Source organism: Anarhichas minor, unplaced genomic scaffold, assembly GCF_050575085.1.
Source record: "Anarhichas minor isolate MPS153535 unplaced genomic scaffold, ASM5057508v1 ptg000045l, whole genome shotgun sequence".
Taxonomy (NCBI): Eukaryota; Metazoa; Chordata; class Actinopteri; order Perciformes; family Anarhichadidae; genus Anarhichas; species Anarhichas minor.
In genome coordinates, this window is record NW_027466491.1 from 6,408,552 (window position 1) to 6,427,734 (window position 19,183).

General features: G+C 42.5%; 2 protein-coding genes across 2 annotated transcripts; both read left to right on the top strand.

Moving 5' to 3' along the window:
- Positions 1-317: 317 nt before the first annotated feature.
- Positions 318-5,376, top strand: kera (keratocan). Its single transcript, XM_076111849.1, has 3 exons — positions 318-472; positions 4,208-5,079; positions 5,207-5,376. Exons 1-3 carry the CDS (start codon positions 441-443, stop codon positions 5,374-5,376), a joined length of 1,074 nt encoding a protein of 357 aa, XP_075967964.1. The 5' UTR covers positions 318-440.
- A 4,976-nt stretch (positions 5,377-10,352) lies between these two features.
- Positions 10,353-19,183, top strand: epyc (epiphycan). Its single transcript, XM_076111911.1, has 9 exons — positions 10,353-10,538; positions 15,078-15,246; positions 15,577-16,050; positions 16,345-16,557; positions 17,377-17,493; positions 17,666-17,824; positions 17,916-18,118; positions 18,233-18,328; positions 19,013-19,183. The coding sequence occupies exons 1-9, from the start codon at positions 10,353-10,355 to the stop codon at positions 19,181-19,183; spliced, it is 1,788 nt and encodes a 595-aa protein (XP_075968026.1).

A 19,183-nucleotide genomic window follows, 5' to 3' on the forward strand; every position in this document is an offset into this window, starting at 1 on the left:
CTGTGAGCTGAAACGAGCCATAAAATGGCTGTGGCTGTGCACCCATCCCCCATAGTACTAGGTAAAGAGCGAATCCTCCTCTGTAGACCAAATGGTTAAGTTGGGTGGAGTGACAGCCATTTCACCCTGAACACCACACTGATGACTTCAATTTCTAAAAACAAAAAAAACAAGGAGACAAAACAAAAAGAGGCGGAAAAAAATGCTGGGCTGGCAGAAAAGCAGACAACACAAACTCTAAAAGGACATCCCAACTCAAACACAATCGTCCTCCCACCAACAACACATGCTCCATCCTCTCGGTTCAACCGGTGTCCAAAGTGCTGCCTTTGGGGAATCAAACCAACAACATTACAAGTCTAACTGGGCTTAACAGTGACACTGCGGACAATCATTAGAGCTATTCATTGGAGAAGCAGAACTGAACCACACCTGGCTGCATGGAGACCACTCACACCAGTCGGAGGACCAGGTAAAGATGATCTTATATTTCTTAAGTAAAAAACTGTTTGAAGAGGGGGAGTCAAAGGCTTGGACAGTGCATTTTTCAGATGGTTTACATCTGATTGGATTGATCTTTGCATTTGATGTGGTGCACCTTGCATGCCTATGTTTCTGAACTTGCAGGTATTACATAAAAAAGGTGAAGTAAATTTTGAAAGTGTTTTATGAAAATGTCTCAGTTGATACGTGCAGTTTCTCTTTCGGTCACAGTTTATCTAATGAATTTGGAGGCTTTGGTCGGGATCAAGATTGATTGATTGATTTCTAATTAATGAATTTGCAAAAGTTTTACAATCAAACCTGGAAATGAATGAACTACGAAAAATTAAACTACGAAGTTTGCAAATGACACACATCTTGGAAAGTCACATACTGCCAAACCTGTATTTATTTCCACATAATCATCCATAAACACAGTCACTTTCTCAGCTTTGGATGCAGTGTGCCATGTAAACTCTTCCAAATGTTTCAAAGTTATGAAGTGGATTTCAGCAAAGCCATCAACTGGAACCGATCCCACAAAACCCATGCAGCGCAAATACAATCCGTTGTATAATTAACATAGCTGGCTCAGACACAAAGGCCCTGGCAGGAAATGAGTATTATCATATTCCTCTGCATGTGTTTCTCCTTAGTCTGTCAGGGAGATTGTAGCCAACATTTGTTTTCAGAAATTTCTGTTCCATTTTGCAGATATGTGGAGCCCTGATTCACCATTTTCAACAGTTGGACCATTCAACACACATTATTAATGACTATTAATGAGACTGGAAGAATGCCCCATCTCTTGTGTGCAAGTCAGTAAACGTTTTTATCAAATCACACCCATTTTCAGTTAAATCAAATATAAACAAAGCGTTATTTATACCTTGTTAATTGTATTTTAAAACTTTGTAATTTCTGTTATTTTATATAGCTGCTTGGTTACTCATTGTTCAGGTGCCTGCCTTGACGTAACGGTTGCACCAAATGCATATCAGTTTGACTGATTGTTGATTTCATCCCAAAACTTTTATAAGGTTGCCGGTTTATGTAACTGTTGTTAGCCTCTGCAGTCTGACAGCAAACTGCATCATCCTGAGAGACAAGGACATTTGTCTTCTTTAATTTACTATGAGCTCAAAGAACACATTGGAGATGCAAAGAAGTGAAGTCACCAAGCTTGTTAGGATAGTATGCAAACGTGTGTGCAAACATGTCCATTCATCTAGATAGCGATTTGTCTTTGTACAATTCCTTTAAATCTGCTCAGGGCTAACGTCTGGATGTGTAACTGATCATACAAGATTACATCCCTGTTCACAAACGCACCTTGGCAAACAGAGGAGGCACTATGATGGGATTGCATGGCTGATCATGGATAAGTCTTGCCCCTATCCTCACCCAACCCAGCTGTGATTATCCTGCTGCCTTTACCGTCATCCCTGGAAATTAGCTCAATCTCACGCTGGCATGTTGAAGGGTCACCAATCCTGATACTGGCTAGCTTGTACAAAAACAATTTGCCTGGCAAGCGTGCAGTAAAATCCCCCCAGATTAAGCTTGACCTCTCTCCCGTAACACCCTCAACCCTCATGCAGGCAACGTTTTGTACTTAAGAAGTAGAGTGCGTCATCTCTGTGCTAGATGCTTTAGCAGTCAAGCCTGAGAACGTGCCATCCCTCCTAACATTGTAACTTAGATACTCACCAAAATCCTCACAATTTACCATACAGAACAAAATGTAGTATCTAAGAGTCAATTACGCATACTGCACTGCACTTATATCATCAGGCACAAAATTCCAATGAGCACTGCCTTGTGAATATCTTCTATGTTCTATGCTCTATATTTACTCGAAATCTGACCTAAGATCTATCGGACCAAGGCCACATCTTCCCAGGTAAAAAAAGTCTCATTTTGGGGATAATGTGCTTACATTCTTGGTAAACAGTCGTGATGGCCTCTTGCTTGCATTTAGAGACGATCATCTGTAAATTACAATTATACTGAGCTGTATTTGTGGACTTTGTGTTCATCCCACATTCTGTGTTGACTGCAAATACTGTAAGACTGACAATCAATCCTGATCTGATCGCATCGTGGACAGCAGCAGCACTAAATTAGCGCAAAAGGTCACTAAAGGACGCCAAGGGATTTGTGAGTGGAGTTTAAAAAAAAAGGATCAATCATGCCAACCAAAGGAGGACGGGTTGTACATGTGGAAGCCAGCGAACAAAATAAACAGGTAGGCTTGTATTAGCCTGTTTGTAAGTGGGTCATGTCTCAAGTACTAAAAAGGCTTAGCACACTATACAACGCCATGGGATTATGACCTTTGATCCGGGGAGAATCTCATTGGCCAAGGGAAGCTTTGGTGTCATCATGAATGACAGGTTGGCACGGGTTGAAAGAAAAAAATAGCAGTACAAATACAGGGAAGAGAGAGGTACAGCCATCATTTGGGACTACGCTTGATAACTTGCTGAGGAAGGACAAAGGCAAGAAGGAACGTACAGAGTTTAAGGTAAGCTGGGTTTCTGGAAGGCAAAAACATTGATATGGCTTGATGGTGGTTCGTTAGATGTTAGTCTTGCATCAGGTGATTGGGTTTTACCTTTACGGAAACATGGATAACAATTTTATCATTTGCACCACACCTCGTATCCCAAAGCTGGGTCAAGAAGCTTTTACCCTTGTACAGTAAAAAAGCAGGGAAACAAATCTCAAAACAGGTGTGGCGGCTTTGTCTTTGATGTACGCCCATCCCAAAATGAGTTCCAGGCAAACATGGAGCGCATCAAGAATTCAAACAAGCACCAGATGGCAGCTGAGGGGAATCAAGTAGAAACTTAAGAGATGGTTGGATGGAAGATGATAGAGCTGATTTCAGATTTTGTTTGTTTCACCTCTCTTTTTTTGTTTTTGCACTTGTCTGTTACATAGTATCTATTGTATACTACCTTTTGCATCTCACTTTACCCCTGTGAGTTGTTAGTACCAGGCCATCTGCCATTTCCCTCAACTGCCATCACTAACATGGGGAAGAATTCGGTTCTCGTGAAGTGATTGTTTGCATGTGTTTATTTGCATGCATCATTGTATCAGCTGTACAAACCAAAGCAAGTGGACTTAGAAATGTGTGGCCATACATGTTGCAATCAAAAGCCGGATGAACAGTATGCATCTTACAACTGACATGCAAAGTCTTCAAGTCTGAGCTTCAAGATTGTCCTAATACAATTAAAGTTGACCTGCTTCCTGTTTTTGGAGCTTCACGTGTCATCGGCAGGCAAAGCAAAAAAAGAAATGACCCAGAAAGAGCAGGTTACCCTCAGCTGCCATTGGAATTTAATGATAATGACATCAGTGGTAAAGTAGGCAACTAAAGTAGGTGGCTAATTTGGGCCCGGGTTTTAACAAGTGTGCATTTGTGAACGCTTAGTCAGCCAATGCCTTCGTATTTGATGCCAGCTACATGATTTGCAGGATTTAAAGTGTGTGTATTTTAGATTTCTATATGAAAGGCCTAACCAAGACTGTTATTAATCTTGAACATGAAACAGACACAGGTTCTAACAGTTGTATCGGTCATTAGAGATAGTGTGGTCCTAATTCCTCACAGTCCCCAATCCTTTGCAAATTATCTGATCCTCTTGTGTGTAACACTGTAGCACATTACACAAGCATCTATAAGATAGTTTTGTCTCCCTTTTCATCATAGGTTGGGCATCGACATGGCACTTCTCCTGAGCCTACTCTGCTTGTGCCTGGTTGGGCAAGTTCTCGGCCAAGACATGCCCTATGAGGAATATATGGCCCAGATCCAAGCCTGCCCTAAAGAGTGTCGCTGCCCCACTAACTTCCCTCGTGCTGTCTACTGTGACAATAAAGGCCTAAAGAGCATCCCAAACATCCCTCCACACACATGGTATCTCTACCTGCAGAACAATCTAATCGAAGTCCTGTCAGCAGATGCCCTGCGTAACGCCACCCAGCTGCGCTGGTTGAACCTAAACCGCAACAAAATCAATAGTAAGGGAGTAGAAGAAGGTGTCCTTAGTGCAATGTCTCACCTGGTGCACCTCTACATGGATGAGAATCTGTTGTCCTCTGTGCCATCTCCCCTGCCAGCCAGCCTGGAGCATCTACGTCTCTCTCGCAATCTTATCTCCAGGATCCCTTCTCGTGTCTTCATTGGTCTGGATAAGCTTATCCTCTTGGACCTCCAAGGAAACAAGCTGATGGATGATGATGTGACTGAGGTGAGCCTGAAGGGTCTAAAAAACTTGGTACAGATCAATCTAGCCAAGAACCAGTTGAATAGCATGCCTCTTGGCCTACCACCCACCACTACCCAGCTTTTCCTTGATGGAAACAACATTGAGAAGATCCCAGCCGGCTACTTCAAAGATTTGCCAAAAGTGGCATTTCTGAGGCTCAACCACAACAAGCTTGGCAGCAGTGGAGTTCCCCAAAATGTGTTCAATGTCTCCAGCATTTTGGACTTGCAGCTGTCTCACAACCAGCTGACCGAGGTTCCCTTCATTTCATCAGGCCTTGAACAACTTCACCTTGACCACAACAATATCAAAAGTAAGTTTGACATTTTCCCAAAACACCCACAGCTGTTTATTCTATGTATCTATTGAATAGGATCATTTATCAGAGAGGTATCCTGGAATGCTATAATAACTCATTCATTGCCTTTGTGTATTTACAGGTGTAAGTGGCGCCAACGTCTGTCCTGTCGCCTTGGACGCTGTGGACGACTCCGTTAACGAAAGTGTTCCTCGCCTGCGCTATCTCAGACTGGATGGCAATACGATTAAGCCACCAATTCCCAGGGATGTCATTCTGTGCTTCCGTCTCCTGAGGTCCATTGTCATCTAAAGGAAAACAAATCATCGGTGTGTTGTAGGCGAATTCTAATTTCCCACAACTGATGATTATCTGTGAATCTGAACTGTTGACATGAGTAACATTTGCATGTTTTTGAATCGGAAATATTTGACATTAGTCGGCATCAACTTGTTTCATTGCTGTGGTTTAGGGAAAAGTTCCTTTCAGTTCCAGAAAACATTGATTTTGTTTCAGAGAAATTTGAATAACATCTCAAAGAAAGTTTTTTAAAAATGACAAGGAACTGGCAGGTTAGAAGCTGTATTGATGCTGCAATCTATTGACCACTTGTTGTGCCTTATTTTGGTCTAAACATTTGCATTCAGAATAAAAATGTGACTATAATTGAGCATGACAGTGATTTTTGGGGATCGGAGAGCAAAATGTGTTAATGATATGTTGAGGACTCATTGTGATTATGCGTCTTTGAGCAGGAGGCAAAGCTTATGAATATGTAGGCTAAATGTCCTTTTTCCTTTTATTTCTATTATTTCAGGAAACACTTTGCTTTATACTTGTAGACTTGAAGCCAAATTAATGGTCTTGTGTTTTAGGTTTGCTGTCTCAATTACTTTAGAAAAATACTCTACTCTATAAATGACCTACTGTAAATATGCATATTTACAGTAGGTCATTTATTTGTATTTAATATTGGAGAAAAAAAAGAATACAAAAGATATCCATGGACATCCTTAATGTTTTGTATACAAAATAAATTTGATGACTGTTTTAAAAGAAAATGCCGACACGTTTTTTTAATTCTGGGTGTTATTTTTCTGAATAAACTGACCAAGAGATTTCATTTGAATTGTCTTCAATTTGAATAAAACATCTGAAGATGAGCATGTGTCCAAGTGATATTTTCTCCTCTTTTTACAACTCCATTATTTATATTACATTTTAATGCAACTTAAATGTAAATGTACATGTACAAATAATAATTGTACAATTTGTGGTATGAGGGAGGTTTTCCTCCAAATTCTGTCAAATATATTGAATAATAACATTAGGGAACTAATCTTTTCATTAGAAAGTGAACATACAGTACTGTAGATAAACATCCACATGATATGGTCAAAAAATCAAAAGTTTTTTCAAACCTGGAAAAAAATAAAGTTTGGCTGTTGTGATTTAAGACAGCAAATTTTTCTCTTTACCATCTATGTTATTTTTTGGTTCAAAATAACTATTTACTTTATCTCACTGACAGCTACTATATGAATGCCTTGACAGAGTGGACCAACTCTGCAGGACTTCTGAGGTTCTTTACAATAAACTGTGTCATACACTGTGCATCAATCGTTGTCTCAAGCTTTTTTGGGCATTCGGCTCTTTGCCTTTTGAGAATGCTTAGCAGAAGAAAAGCCCTGAAAATAAATCCCAGCCTATATGGCAGGTGCAGAAGGATTTCTGGCATTCCCGCTCGGTCCTTTTCCCCTCACTCATCAAAAGGTCTTGAGTTACCATGGGAGTGAGAGAGAGGGGTTGAGACAAAATCGTGGGCAAATAAAGCTGACAGAGTAAAGCTAGCCAGTAGCATCCTGTGTGTGTCCTTTTCTTTTTGCTTAAACAATGCACATTGAAGACAGTCTATGAGTGTATAGCACCTCTTTGAACGCGCACCCACATTGGTACAGAAATGCACAAGAAGCACGTCCCTCAGGTATCTTCGGTTCTCGTCTCATCAGCCATGTTATAGTATCCCACGACTGAACTCAAATCTGTAGTTGAGGCAGAACGTTTAGCGAGCGACGGTGCAAAGAGAAAGCAGCTTCAACTAAAAGGGAGGGCAGAGGCCTTCCTCCAAGAGGGGACTTCCTCTCAGCACCATGCTAACAGGGGCTTCTCACAGAGGTTCCATTGTGTACAAGGGCCCCGTAGACCCCCCCCCCCCCCATACATGAAAGCAACACATGCCAGAGTTTCACCTCAGGAAAAGGCAGACAAATATCTCAGTCCGATTGAGCCACAGTCTTAGAAAAATACAGGATACTCTTGTAAGGGATAAAAAAGTATTTTGCCATTGGGGGGGCCTCTATTTCTCTCTGTCTGGTGTCTGTAGGTGTGTGTGAGTGTGTGTGTGCGTGTGGTATTTCAGATGGTCGTGCATTTGGGTGTACGGTGTGGGGTGGGTGCACTCCGACTGACCAAAAGCAATGTGCTCTGGTCCAATCAGTCTCAGTGCCTACCTTCACACATAGGCGACAGGGCACTCAGGTCTGCCAGAGCGCACAGACCTACACATACACGCACACACACACACCTTTCACACACTTCACACACGCGCCCTCCCCTCTTCAAGGCACCCTGTGCGACCTCTCACCATTGGCCAAGTCCCGGAGCCCTCAGCATCTCCATCACGGCTGAAGGGACCATTCGGGAAAGCAGGAGACAGAGGTAAGCGTTCTTGGTGCTATCTTCATGCCGGCTCAATGGCTCTGTAGTGCAGGGGATTAGGCTCTGCTTGCCCCTTACGAAAAACACTGCCATTTAGCAGCCGTTTGGCCAATTGGTTGGCGGTGCAGCTGCTTTATTTCCAATCAGCGATTTGTTTTGGAGACTGAATTGTTGTCCTTTGGCAATCTTAGTGGTTATGATATGGTGGCTGGTAGTTTTTTTAACCTTCAGTAAATGTGATTCAGGTGTGTTCAGAGCGTCCGACAGGTGTTTGGTTTTTTTTCATTGTCATTACTATTGACAACATTATTGATATTGACTTATTTTGCAGTTTTGACAGCTGCGGCGTTATTTCTTTTTTGATGCAATATCTAAACAAGCAAGCATACATGAATTTTGCCTCAAGAGGTTTATCGAGTCATTAACTTTTTTTTGTCCGTTTTTGCTAGAATATAGCTCCTCCAATTCCAAAGAGTGTGATTAGAATCTATTTCATTTTATACATTCTGAATTTTGATCATATATAACTTTTGTTTATGACTTACATTTTTGTCACCTGCTTGATTGAGGATTTTGAAGTTCCTTTAAACCCTTTTTTTGTGATACAAATACACCAGTTTGTCGCGCAACCTGTCGTAACGGGGTGTCCGTCAAGTTTGCTTAAAGGTAAAGAAGGTAGAATCACTGGATATCAGGAATGCCCAACAGGAAGCCAAGCATAACACGGAGGTAGTCAGGAGGCTAGACTCATACACAGTTTCCACACACTGTACACTGTGATGGCCTGTATAAGCACACCTCTGTCTCTAGTATAGTCCCTCTTTCAGTGTAACCATGCTGGATTTCATAGCCTCGTGACAGAAGGTTATTTCAGTGGGGATGCTCACCAGTCTGCTCACCTTTTCTCAATAGGGTGCACTCAGTTCATGCTGGACATTTCCAAGAGATACTGACAGGTTGATTTGCATAATTCGTCTATCCCACTGATATCAACACAGATTTGATTCAGGACTTAAATAACCTGTGAATGTGTTTGTGGGTTTCTTTTTGTTTTATATCTGTCCTCATCCCCAAATAGCAGCAGAGGTTGCTCAATTTTCTCTCTCTGAAAGATAGGTGTGTTAAGACAGAGTGTGCATCTGTGAGAGGGTGTGTCTTTCCAAGTGTGTGCTAGAATGTGCGTGTGTGTGTGTCTTTGAGCACCCTCACTGCTGTATGAAGCTTTTCCTTGCAGCAGTAAGTCACTGCCATCCTGTCCACAAACCTCGGTGGAATTTGGAGTTTGAGTGCTGAGACAGGCAGCGACCGGGCCTTATAAAGGCCCTCTGTAAAGGGCGAGGGGTCGAGGTAGCTTAGAAACCTGTCTCTCTCTCTCTCTCTCTCTCTCTCTATCTCTCTCTCAGTCTTTTCTTCACTCTCTCCATCTAACCCTGAGGGCCAACATCTTGTCCACGTCTCTCTCTCTCTCTCTCTCTCTCTCTCTCTCTCTCTCTCTCTCTCTCTCTCTCCCCCTCTCCGTCTCACTCTTTTCTTCTCTTCTTCCCTTCCCTTGCTCTCCGTTTCTCTGCCCCGGCCTGGAGGACTCTCTTTAAACTGTTCTTCTTTTCCTGGTTTTTACATCGTCCATCTCGGGCCTGCTGACATGTGTGGCTACACCTGCTGATAGTGTGCTATAACATTCCTCCACTGACAGATGATTTATTCCTACTCCTAATGTCTGTGGTGCCATCTTATTAATTGGTAATTAACATAAGCTCATTTTATTAGCACTTCCCACAGGGATTCACATTTATAAACTTAACCAACCTCACTAACATTATGAACAGCAGCTGGGTCACGGCATAAATGATAATTTATGATTCAAGTAGAGAAAAGGCTCTCTTGTCTGTGCCCTCAATTTGTGTTTGTTGCCAACAATTCTGCTGCACATTTTCTGACACTTTTAGAGACAAAACAACAAAATAAATCCAGGCGGCCTGTTTGAAGCTAATTGTTAAAGGGTTTAACGCATTTAAAACCAAGAATCCTACAAGTTGAAAGTAGATTTCCTTTCATAGAAGTGCTTAGCACTGCCGATTGATGAAAACCTTCCCATGGTCCCTTATCAGATCAACTGTGACTTCTGACCTTTGACACGCCACAGGCGAGCTCTGATTTGGGCCAAGATGGCTGCTCCCTGGAACAGGGAGCCTCCGGCTACAGTGAGGCAAGAGGCCCCCATATTTCGATTCCTCCAGCTGTCTGCACCTCAGTAATGAAATCACTCATCTTAATGATGTGACATAATGTCAAACCCTGGTCTGTGGTACCATATAGGTTGGTTATGAAGCCAGTATCATGAAGACATGTTGAAATGCTATGTTTTAATACAAAGCTTGTCTTCATTTCTAACAGCTGTGCTTTTGTACTTAGTAGTAATGTAGTGGTATAGTATATATATTAAGCATTTAACTAGTTTCATGTGACAAATGATGTCCTGTACTGCATCTACAAATGTAAATATTTGAATGGACATTCCCCCGTTGACTTCACATCTCTCTGTCCGTGTCAAGGAGGACTACAGTATGAGGATGCTTGTACGACTCGTGTTGGGACTCTTCGTCCTCAAAGCGGTGGTGGCCGGCCCCAGATTTTCCCGACAGGTGGACTTGGACTCATACGACAATGCCAACTATGATGTGGATCTAGACAATTTAAATTTGGAGAACCAGGATATCTATGACTATGAAGATGGGCTGACAATTGATGATCCTCAGGTAAGAAACTGTCTCGGTCAAGAGAAAATGTTTGTCCCTTGCCTTTAATTGTACAGCTACGAATTGTCATTACAAAGGAAACATTTACATTATTATTACCTTTTTTGTATTTGGTCACTTTTAATTGGCAGTTCAAGTAAATGAGTTGGGTCATTGCTTTGCTTATGCCTAACTTACTTATGCAATATTTACTTTTATCAGTTTACTTCATTGTTTTGATTGTTTTTTGTGCTACAATTCCCTGAAGTCACGGTTTTCCTCTGATTACACAAATCACAGCCATGACGGTGTAATATTGGCGAACGTGCTGGTGTTGGACCGAGGTCACCAGGTTCATAAAGCAGACGAGCGTCCTGCTGATTTCAACAGTTTGTCCATCTAGATAATGGACATTCTGCTCTCCATCTTTTTGCACTATTGTGGCCAAAATATTTCACTTTTATGCCTTGGCCAGCCACCATTTAGGTTACAATGGAGTTTCCACAGGCTTACTTCTTCTGCATCTGGAGTATTTTTCTTACGTGGAATCAAACAATATTTATGCCCCAATGATATATGATGGGTATGTTTTTATTTTCTTGAAAATATTTTATTTTATTGCCCTTTTATTTGACAGACAGCAGTGTAGAAATGGGGGAGAGAGAGAGAGGGGGGGGGGGGGGGGGGGGGGGGGTATGAGATTCAACAAAGGTCCTGAGGGGGGAATGGAACCTGGGATGTTGCGGTTATATGGCATGCGCCGTAATCACTCGGCCACCAAGGTGCTCCCACAGTATATATTTCTATCAGTACCAGGTAAAGAGCGTCATCTGCTTGTGCTCAAACTCTCAAACCCTACTTTTCTCATTCTGCTCAAAGTCTGCTAGGCACAACATCTTTCAAAAGACGAGTGGAGAACGTTGGCAGGACGGGTTACTAGCTGGATGATGGCGTCCAGCAGTTCCCTTTAAATCAGCTCAAGTTGAGTGTTATGTGGCAAGACTGCAGGGCACGCTGGGATGGCAAGCTTTAGCCAAATTCATGTTTCCGTTTATACCTCTCTGTTGCACGGAAATTAGGCCAAGGCATGTCAAGATGGTGGATTTTCAACAGGCTTCTTCTGAGCCTGCGACGTAACTTAGACCTGATGTGGATTGCACTCACACCACTGCTCTTATCTCAAACCAATCCCACAATCCAACACAGATTCAGCAGATATGACAACATGTAGCAGAACAAACAACTTAAAGCGGCGAATTATTTCCATCTACCATTGCAAAAAGGTACAACAGCCTTCTGCCTATATATAAGATGATTAAATTATGTTGTGTCACAGCTGAGTGTTACACATGATAGTGTTCAGTGTGTAATGGCTTTGATCGTGTCTCTCTGTTTAACAAGCCTGGATATGACACAGCAAATTGCACACGATTATGTGGGAGTCTGTGCAAGCGGGAAGAGGAGAAAACTTTCCCATCTTGTTGTTCACACTGAATAAATACAAAGTTTTGACTCGTAATCTTAGCTTTGCGTGTTGAGAAAAAGCATATTGCAAGAATCTGTCATGTTGTTTTGTTTTCTACAGTTAAAGGTGAGAGGGCAGCTCCTCAGATAGTCTTGTTGCTTAAGAAGAGTGAGGATTAAATGGATTTTATTCGCACACGCACACATCCGATGTCAGGGGAGAAATGAAGCTGACCTCCATGCCTCTGGAATGCTGACTCTTTACTTTCCACTTCCAGCTCTCTGTTTGTATTTCTCTTCTTTCTCCTCAGGGCTTGTCTCAGTGAAGGCTCATCTACGATGTTATCCAAGCAAATTGTCTTCAGTCTGCTGCATTCAAAACGCATTAATAACCGAGTGTAGATTCATTTAGGCGTCTTCTTAGTTTCAACAAGACATTCAGTCGGTCCTCTTGAACCAGACTTTAATACTTAAGGTTTTAAGGTCATTTCTGAAACTGCTGCTTGTGCTGCTGCTGTAGTGGATTGTATGTATATAGTAGGTCAGCCACCTGTAGATCTCTATTTGCTCCACATGAAAAACAAGTAAATAAATACAATGCACATGTTTCCCCCTTATCCAGTCATTAATATCATAATCGTGTCTGTTTATATTAAATAATCTTACTTAAAAATACAGGGAATTGTCTCCCTACTTTGGCCCTGCCAAGAGTTATGTGAGAGAATGAATACCACTCTCGTGTCTGTGCGTTCAATATGAAGCTCCGGTCGGTTTAGCTTAGCATAAAGACTGGAATCAGGGGGATACAGCTGCTCTGCCGTGCTCTGGCCAAAATCTGCCAACCAGCACTTCTAAAGCTCAATAATTAACATGACGTTTGTTTAATCTGTTCAAAGAACGATGTTGTTTTTACGTGCAAAACTTTTATGCTGCTATCTTGGCCAGAACTTGGCAAGAAAAGCGAATAAATATATTTCCCAAAATGTTGAACTATTCCTTTAAAGATACAAAGGGCAGAGATTCTGTTGGCATTCCCTCTGGACAGGATAGCTTCATGAATGTGACTCAAAATGTACCACATGTCTTTTTATCAGACCAAGGACTTTACATGAATTGACTTGACATTGTCCCTGCTGTGCAGTATCAGTGGATGAAGCACGAGCTGCGTGATGTCCTCATTTCTTCTCAGTGATCATTTTGTTTGTTGTAAAGGAAGCAGCTGTTGAACCGTTGTGGGGGGAAAATGAAGTCTGAAACTGTACTTCTCATGCTGAATGCCCGTACTGATTGATACACTATACACTACAGCATAACATTTGGCATCAGCTTGATGCTCACATTCAACGTCCTGTGCATTCTGTATTCCCATGCTGTTTCCAGAGCTTCTTTTTTTCAGTACTTTTAGTTGCCAGCCTTTCGCCTCTTCTTTCCCCTCGGGTGTATATGTTTGCTTTGGGGAAAGGGGGGAAATGAATGGGAGAGCTGCAGCAAGCAAACTCTGCACGACGCTTTTCAAAGGCCTACCTTGTTGTATCCCAAACTGTGTCTCTGCCAAATCTTTTTAAAATGTGACTGGGCATCTCCTTCATTGCTGCATTTTAAAGTCTCAGCAGGACTTTTACGCATAGTCATTGTAACCAATCACTTAATGGCTCATTTATTGTAATGATGTATGATTTTTGATACCTTTTGGCTTACTGACATCTGACTACTGTGGTCGCAAGTAGCTGAAAAGACTAAAATATGGATTTGTGCAGCTACCATGTGTGTCTTGGTTCCACAAGGACCATTCCCTTTCTGGAGGGTTGAGTCAGCCTCATTGGGCGTCAGAGAGTGTCAGGTATTACCTGAGGCAGTGAGTGGGGGCTCATTGCCCTCACCTGGAGAACGATAGAACTGCAGGTTTGATCAAACATCAAAGAGCATCTGCAGTGACTGTAACTGCAATTATACCGCCAGATGGATATACCCGAAGCTTTTAATGAAGAAACCACAAAGGACTGCAATTCTTAAAGCTTGGGTGGTTTGGCAGAGCTGTCTTTTCAATTGTTACCCAACGCAAAATGTAAATGCTGCTTAGCCTTTGTTTATAAAGTCATTTTATATTTTGAAATGAGATAGAGGAGACATTTACATTGACAAACCTCTGCAGTTTGTCTAGTACTTAAGTTTACTAACTACAACCAGTTTAGGGTGAAATATATATACTGCTTTTTCACATGGGATGATTTGACAACCTCTCAATAAAAAATAAAAAATGTAATGTCCAACGTTGAAGTTGGATTGACAACAACAATTTCCTGTCTTCAGTTCAAGTAGATACAAACAAGAGCTTCAAACTGAATCTATATAAAATCTGAAAAGAAAGCAACTTTCTTTGTCGCAAATTAAATGGCATGATACCTGTCTATGTTCTTTTATCTGTTGGTATGAAAAATGCATTTCATTTACAAATGTACATTCTGAGAGTGCTAATGGTTGATGGCAAGTGAAATTAGGTCAATTAGGTGAAATGTCCACTATAGTCTTTCCTGGAAGTTGCACGTGAGTGGTGATTGGATACTTAAATCTATACACATGGCTGCCATCTAGTGGTTCCTTCGTGATTCTTTGTTTTGGTCTTTGACGCAGTAATACATCAGTTGTGCTGTGTCACCTCAGATTATATTAGCTCAGTTCTGCACTTCCTGTATAATATATCTGCTTTAAATAAATGTAGATAGAATGGATGAAAGTTGTTTAATGGATGGGATCAATACTTTTGCTTATGAAGTAATAAATACCAAATGGGATATCAAGAGACATTTGTGCTGCTATGAATAGAGCAGAGTTTAACATGTTGTAAATGTCCTGACACAATTAATGCTACTGTTAAAATGATTGTTGGGATTTTGACAAATTGAGAGATGCAAAAGATTTAGATTTTCCACATTTACGGATTACGTGGTGCAGAAGTCTTACTACACAACAAGATGCCAAACATTTTGCATGTTGCCCTCCATAATTCAATTTATGACTATTGTATAGTATTAATGTATGTGTCAAGTCAAACTATCTCTATGCATTTTTGACTCACTGCTGCTGTCTTTCCCTCAGATAGAGATTGGAACACTGGCCCCACCTGACTATAACTACCCTGTACCTGAGGCTTCGTTGGACGAAGAAGTAGAAGAGGAGGAGGAGGAAGAGTTGCCCCTAACACCCCAGCTCATCCCTCAGGGTTCAGGGGGATCTGGGGTCCTCATGGGCCCAGACACACAGAAAGGTCTGAAACAGCACACACCCCCAAACTTTGAGTCGCTTAAGTTCACTGGGTTTAAGAGAGGGCCTTGCTGCCGATGCAAAGCAGCATCTCCACAAAAAACATCCAAAACAAAGATAGACTAATCTACTTCTCTAAACTTGTCGTCTGCATCTTCAACAATCATCTTTTCCTTGTGCATGTCTTCCATTTAACTAGCTGTTAATGGTTAAATGTGTCCTTTTCAATGTCCATTTGTCACCATTCGATTACTTAACCTGATCATCATTGTGAGCTGATTAATGATCCATTTCATCTGTCTGTTTATTAATACCTAATCTTGTCTCTAACAAGAGGTGGAGCTGCGTCTGACGCCCATTGACATCCTTCATGTGTCCGGGGACTTTGGGGGCTCTGTAGGGTCTGGGGCCTCGGGAGCTTCTGGGGCTTCTGGGGCTTCTGGGGCTTCTGGGTCAGGAGGCTCCGGAGACCTACTGGTCTCCAGCGGCTCCGGGGGTTCTGGTGATATTATCCTGATCTCCGGAGCCTCCGAGGAGCTCCTGAGCTCGGGGGGATCTGGGGAATTCTTGGTATCTGGGGATATCTTGATATCTGGGGATTTCTCAGGATCCGGGGATATTTCTGGAGACTCCGGGGACCTTGGCTCTGGGATTTCCATTGAATTCCCCCTGGGCTCCGGAGGGTCCGGGGACCAGTCTGGTTCTGGGTTCTCTGGAGATCTCTTGATCTCAGGGGCCTCTGGAAGCTCTGGGGTTTCTGGGGACTCTGACGAGTCCGGTTACTCAGGGATAACATTGCTATCTGGAGGTTAGTACAGATGGCAACTCTACTGTATTTCTTGATGTGTTGATTTTTTTGTCTTCAATTCCATTTAACTGTGTTTTTTGAATGTAGTTAAATGTTGATTTTGCTCATAATCTTACTTATTTGTTAACTCTGTTCCATCGTTTTTGTGTTACTCATAATCAATGTTCTCCTCACCTCCTGTCTCATCTAAAATGTGAGTGTGATTGATTGGTTAATGGGTTGATTGATTGTCCATCTCACCCTCCACCCTTCCTAATCTCGTGTCTCCTAACCCCAACCCTTGGCTCTAACAAGAGGAGGAGCTGCCCCTCATTCCTGAGACTACCCCTAGCGAGGCGTCAGGTGCTTCAGGGGAGTTCTCAGGAGCTTCAGGATCCTCAGGGGCCTCTGGGGATCTTGGAGCCTCCGGAGACTTAGGGTTCTCTGGATCCTCGGGGTCTTCTGGTGTCTCTGGCTCTGGAGACGCAGAGGTCCCTGAGGTAACTCTGGTCCCTGACACTGATAAAGGTCAGTATCTAATCTAGACTTGTGGGTAAAAACTGTTCTGCCCGGCCCAGCATCGGCCCAGGCAGCCAATGAATCTTTGTAATAACTGGTCATTGTTTGTCAGTTTTGTCCACTTCCTTTGAAGTGTGAATTAGCTTTGCCAGTTTTGTTTTTTCTTCTCCTTTATCAAATATCACAGCTTTACAAGTATGATACCCCTTCGTAGTGCTATGGAGCAGTGTCTTAAGGTGTGGGTCCTAGTTTTTTAGTATCGTGCACAAGAAGGAAGAGACTGATAGCTAGTTAACGTGGATGTAAACCTTGCGGCCAATTCATCCCAGTGGCCAGTCGTGGTAAAACTTCTACATGCACTTCTGGAAAACTTGTGACAGGTCACCTCCGACAGTAAACAAGGTCTTATTAATTCTTAACTCGTAAAGGTTGTACATTTGTAAAACTTTCCTGGAGGCTACAAAAGCTTGGGGCCGTACACGGAATCAACCCCAGAAGCTAAAAATCTTTTTTTGGCTTTCACACTGAATCATAAACACAAGAATGTTTACTTCAAGTGAATGTGCACCATCTTTGAGTCCATTATCCAGTTACTAATTTACATCCATGATGTGTGACCACTCAGCAGGTCACATGTCATGCTATTAACACCAAAAAGACATTTTCATTTAACTTCCATTCATCAGTTAAATGCCATAAACACTTAGTTAACACTGCTAACATACTTTGTGTGACTTATCACTGCGGCAAATAGTGGGCTGCTGTTTGCCAGACCTGCCCATGCTGATCTAACCTGTTTCTTTAATACCTAATCTTGTCTCTAACAAGAGGAGGGGCTGCTTCCGGTTACACCAGAAACCCCTCAGGAGGGTACTGGCGGTGTAGAAGGGTCAGTGAGCTCTGGTGAACCCGACGAGCCCGAAGAACATGTGATTGACAGGAAAGGTCAGTATTTAACAACACAGCCATTGAATTCAGACTAGGGGGATAAAAAAAATGCCAGTTTGGAACTTGTCTGCTAACCCTGAATCCTGTGAAAGACATTCTACCGCTTACTTTTTTCCATGTTTTATTTCCTCTATCTGCTCTTCTCCTCCTTCTGATCCATATCCTCCAGGTATGCCCACTTGCTTGCTGTGCACGTGCCTCGGTGGTTCGGTCTACTGCGATGACTTGAAGCTGGATAGTGTTCCACCTCTTCCCAAAGACACCACTCACTTCTACGCCCGCTACAACAGAATCACCAAGATCAACAAGTCCGACTTCGCCTTCATGAGTATGTCTGAATATAAAATATATAAATATTAGAGATATTCAGGACGAGATATAAAGCTGATGTCTTGTTGGCTTTTGTCGCCTCCTTCCAGACAAGCTGAAGAGGATCGACCTGACCGCCAACGAGATAACGTCCATCGATGAGAGAGCCTTTTTGGGTCTGCCTGAGCTGGAGGAGCTGTTGATTCGAGAAAACCATATCTCACAGCTGCCTGCTCTCCCAGAGACCATGAGCCTGATCGACGGCAGCCATAACAACATTGGCAGCAAGGGTATTCACAACGAGGCGTTCAAGGTACGTACAACTTCTGTCACGCACTCGAGCCCAATCAATGACGGCCGATACATCGGTCAATATTAGCTTGTTGATGTTTTAATAACGACTTATACCTTGTCTCTTTGTATCCAGGATATGACGAGCCTGCTGTACCTGTACCTCACAGACAACCACATCGATTACATCCCCGTGCCTCTACCAGACAGCCTGCGGTCTCTACACCTACAGGTACATCCGCTTTGGCCTCACGACTCATCAACCCCCACCGCTAGTCAACATGGACTATGTTTACATGCACAGCAAATATTCCACTATTATTCCAAATGTGAGATTATTCCAAATTTGATATGGGTCATAAACAGCACATTACGTTTGGCAATTTTGAATTCCGAATATAGCATTCGGCGTAACTGTAGGAAGTACGCATTTTACGTTTGTATGTACGACTGCATGTAAACAGGAATATTGCAGTGAAAGTATCTTTCATAGTTGTAATTTCATGTGTAAATATAGTTACTGAGAAGGCAATCTGGAATAATAAATCACAGGTGCCGTTCACCCACACAGGTGTTCTCACTTTGGCCTGATTAGTACCCTGCTCACGCTGAAGTGGGCGGAGCTATTCCAAAATTACATGACGTCACAAAACGTCCCAAACCAATGAGAAAGCTGTCGCTTAGTGGTCCAATTAGGCAAAGTAACTGAACACACCTGCGTGGGAGGAGCATGGCCTTTAAGTAGGTGAACTTAAATGAAAATTTCCTTTCAGGTATTGGCTCTTGACACTGAATAGCTCCTGAAACAAGATTTATTTACCCCCCCCCCTCGCAAAAACAGAAAATACTTTGTTCCAAGTGTCACATGCAATGAGATGACATCTCATTATGCATCCTCCTCCGTCTTCTTTCGCAGCGTAACAATATTCAAATGATGCACGGGGACACGTTCTGCAACCTGAAAGACTTCAACTACATCCGGAACGCACTGGAGGACATCCGTCTGGACGGGAACCCCATCAACCTCAGCAGGACCCCGCAGGCCTACATCTGCCTGCCCCGCATACCCATCGGGGATCTCATTTAA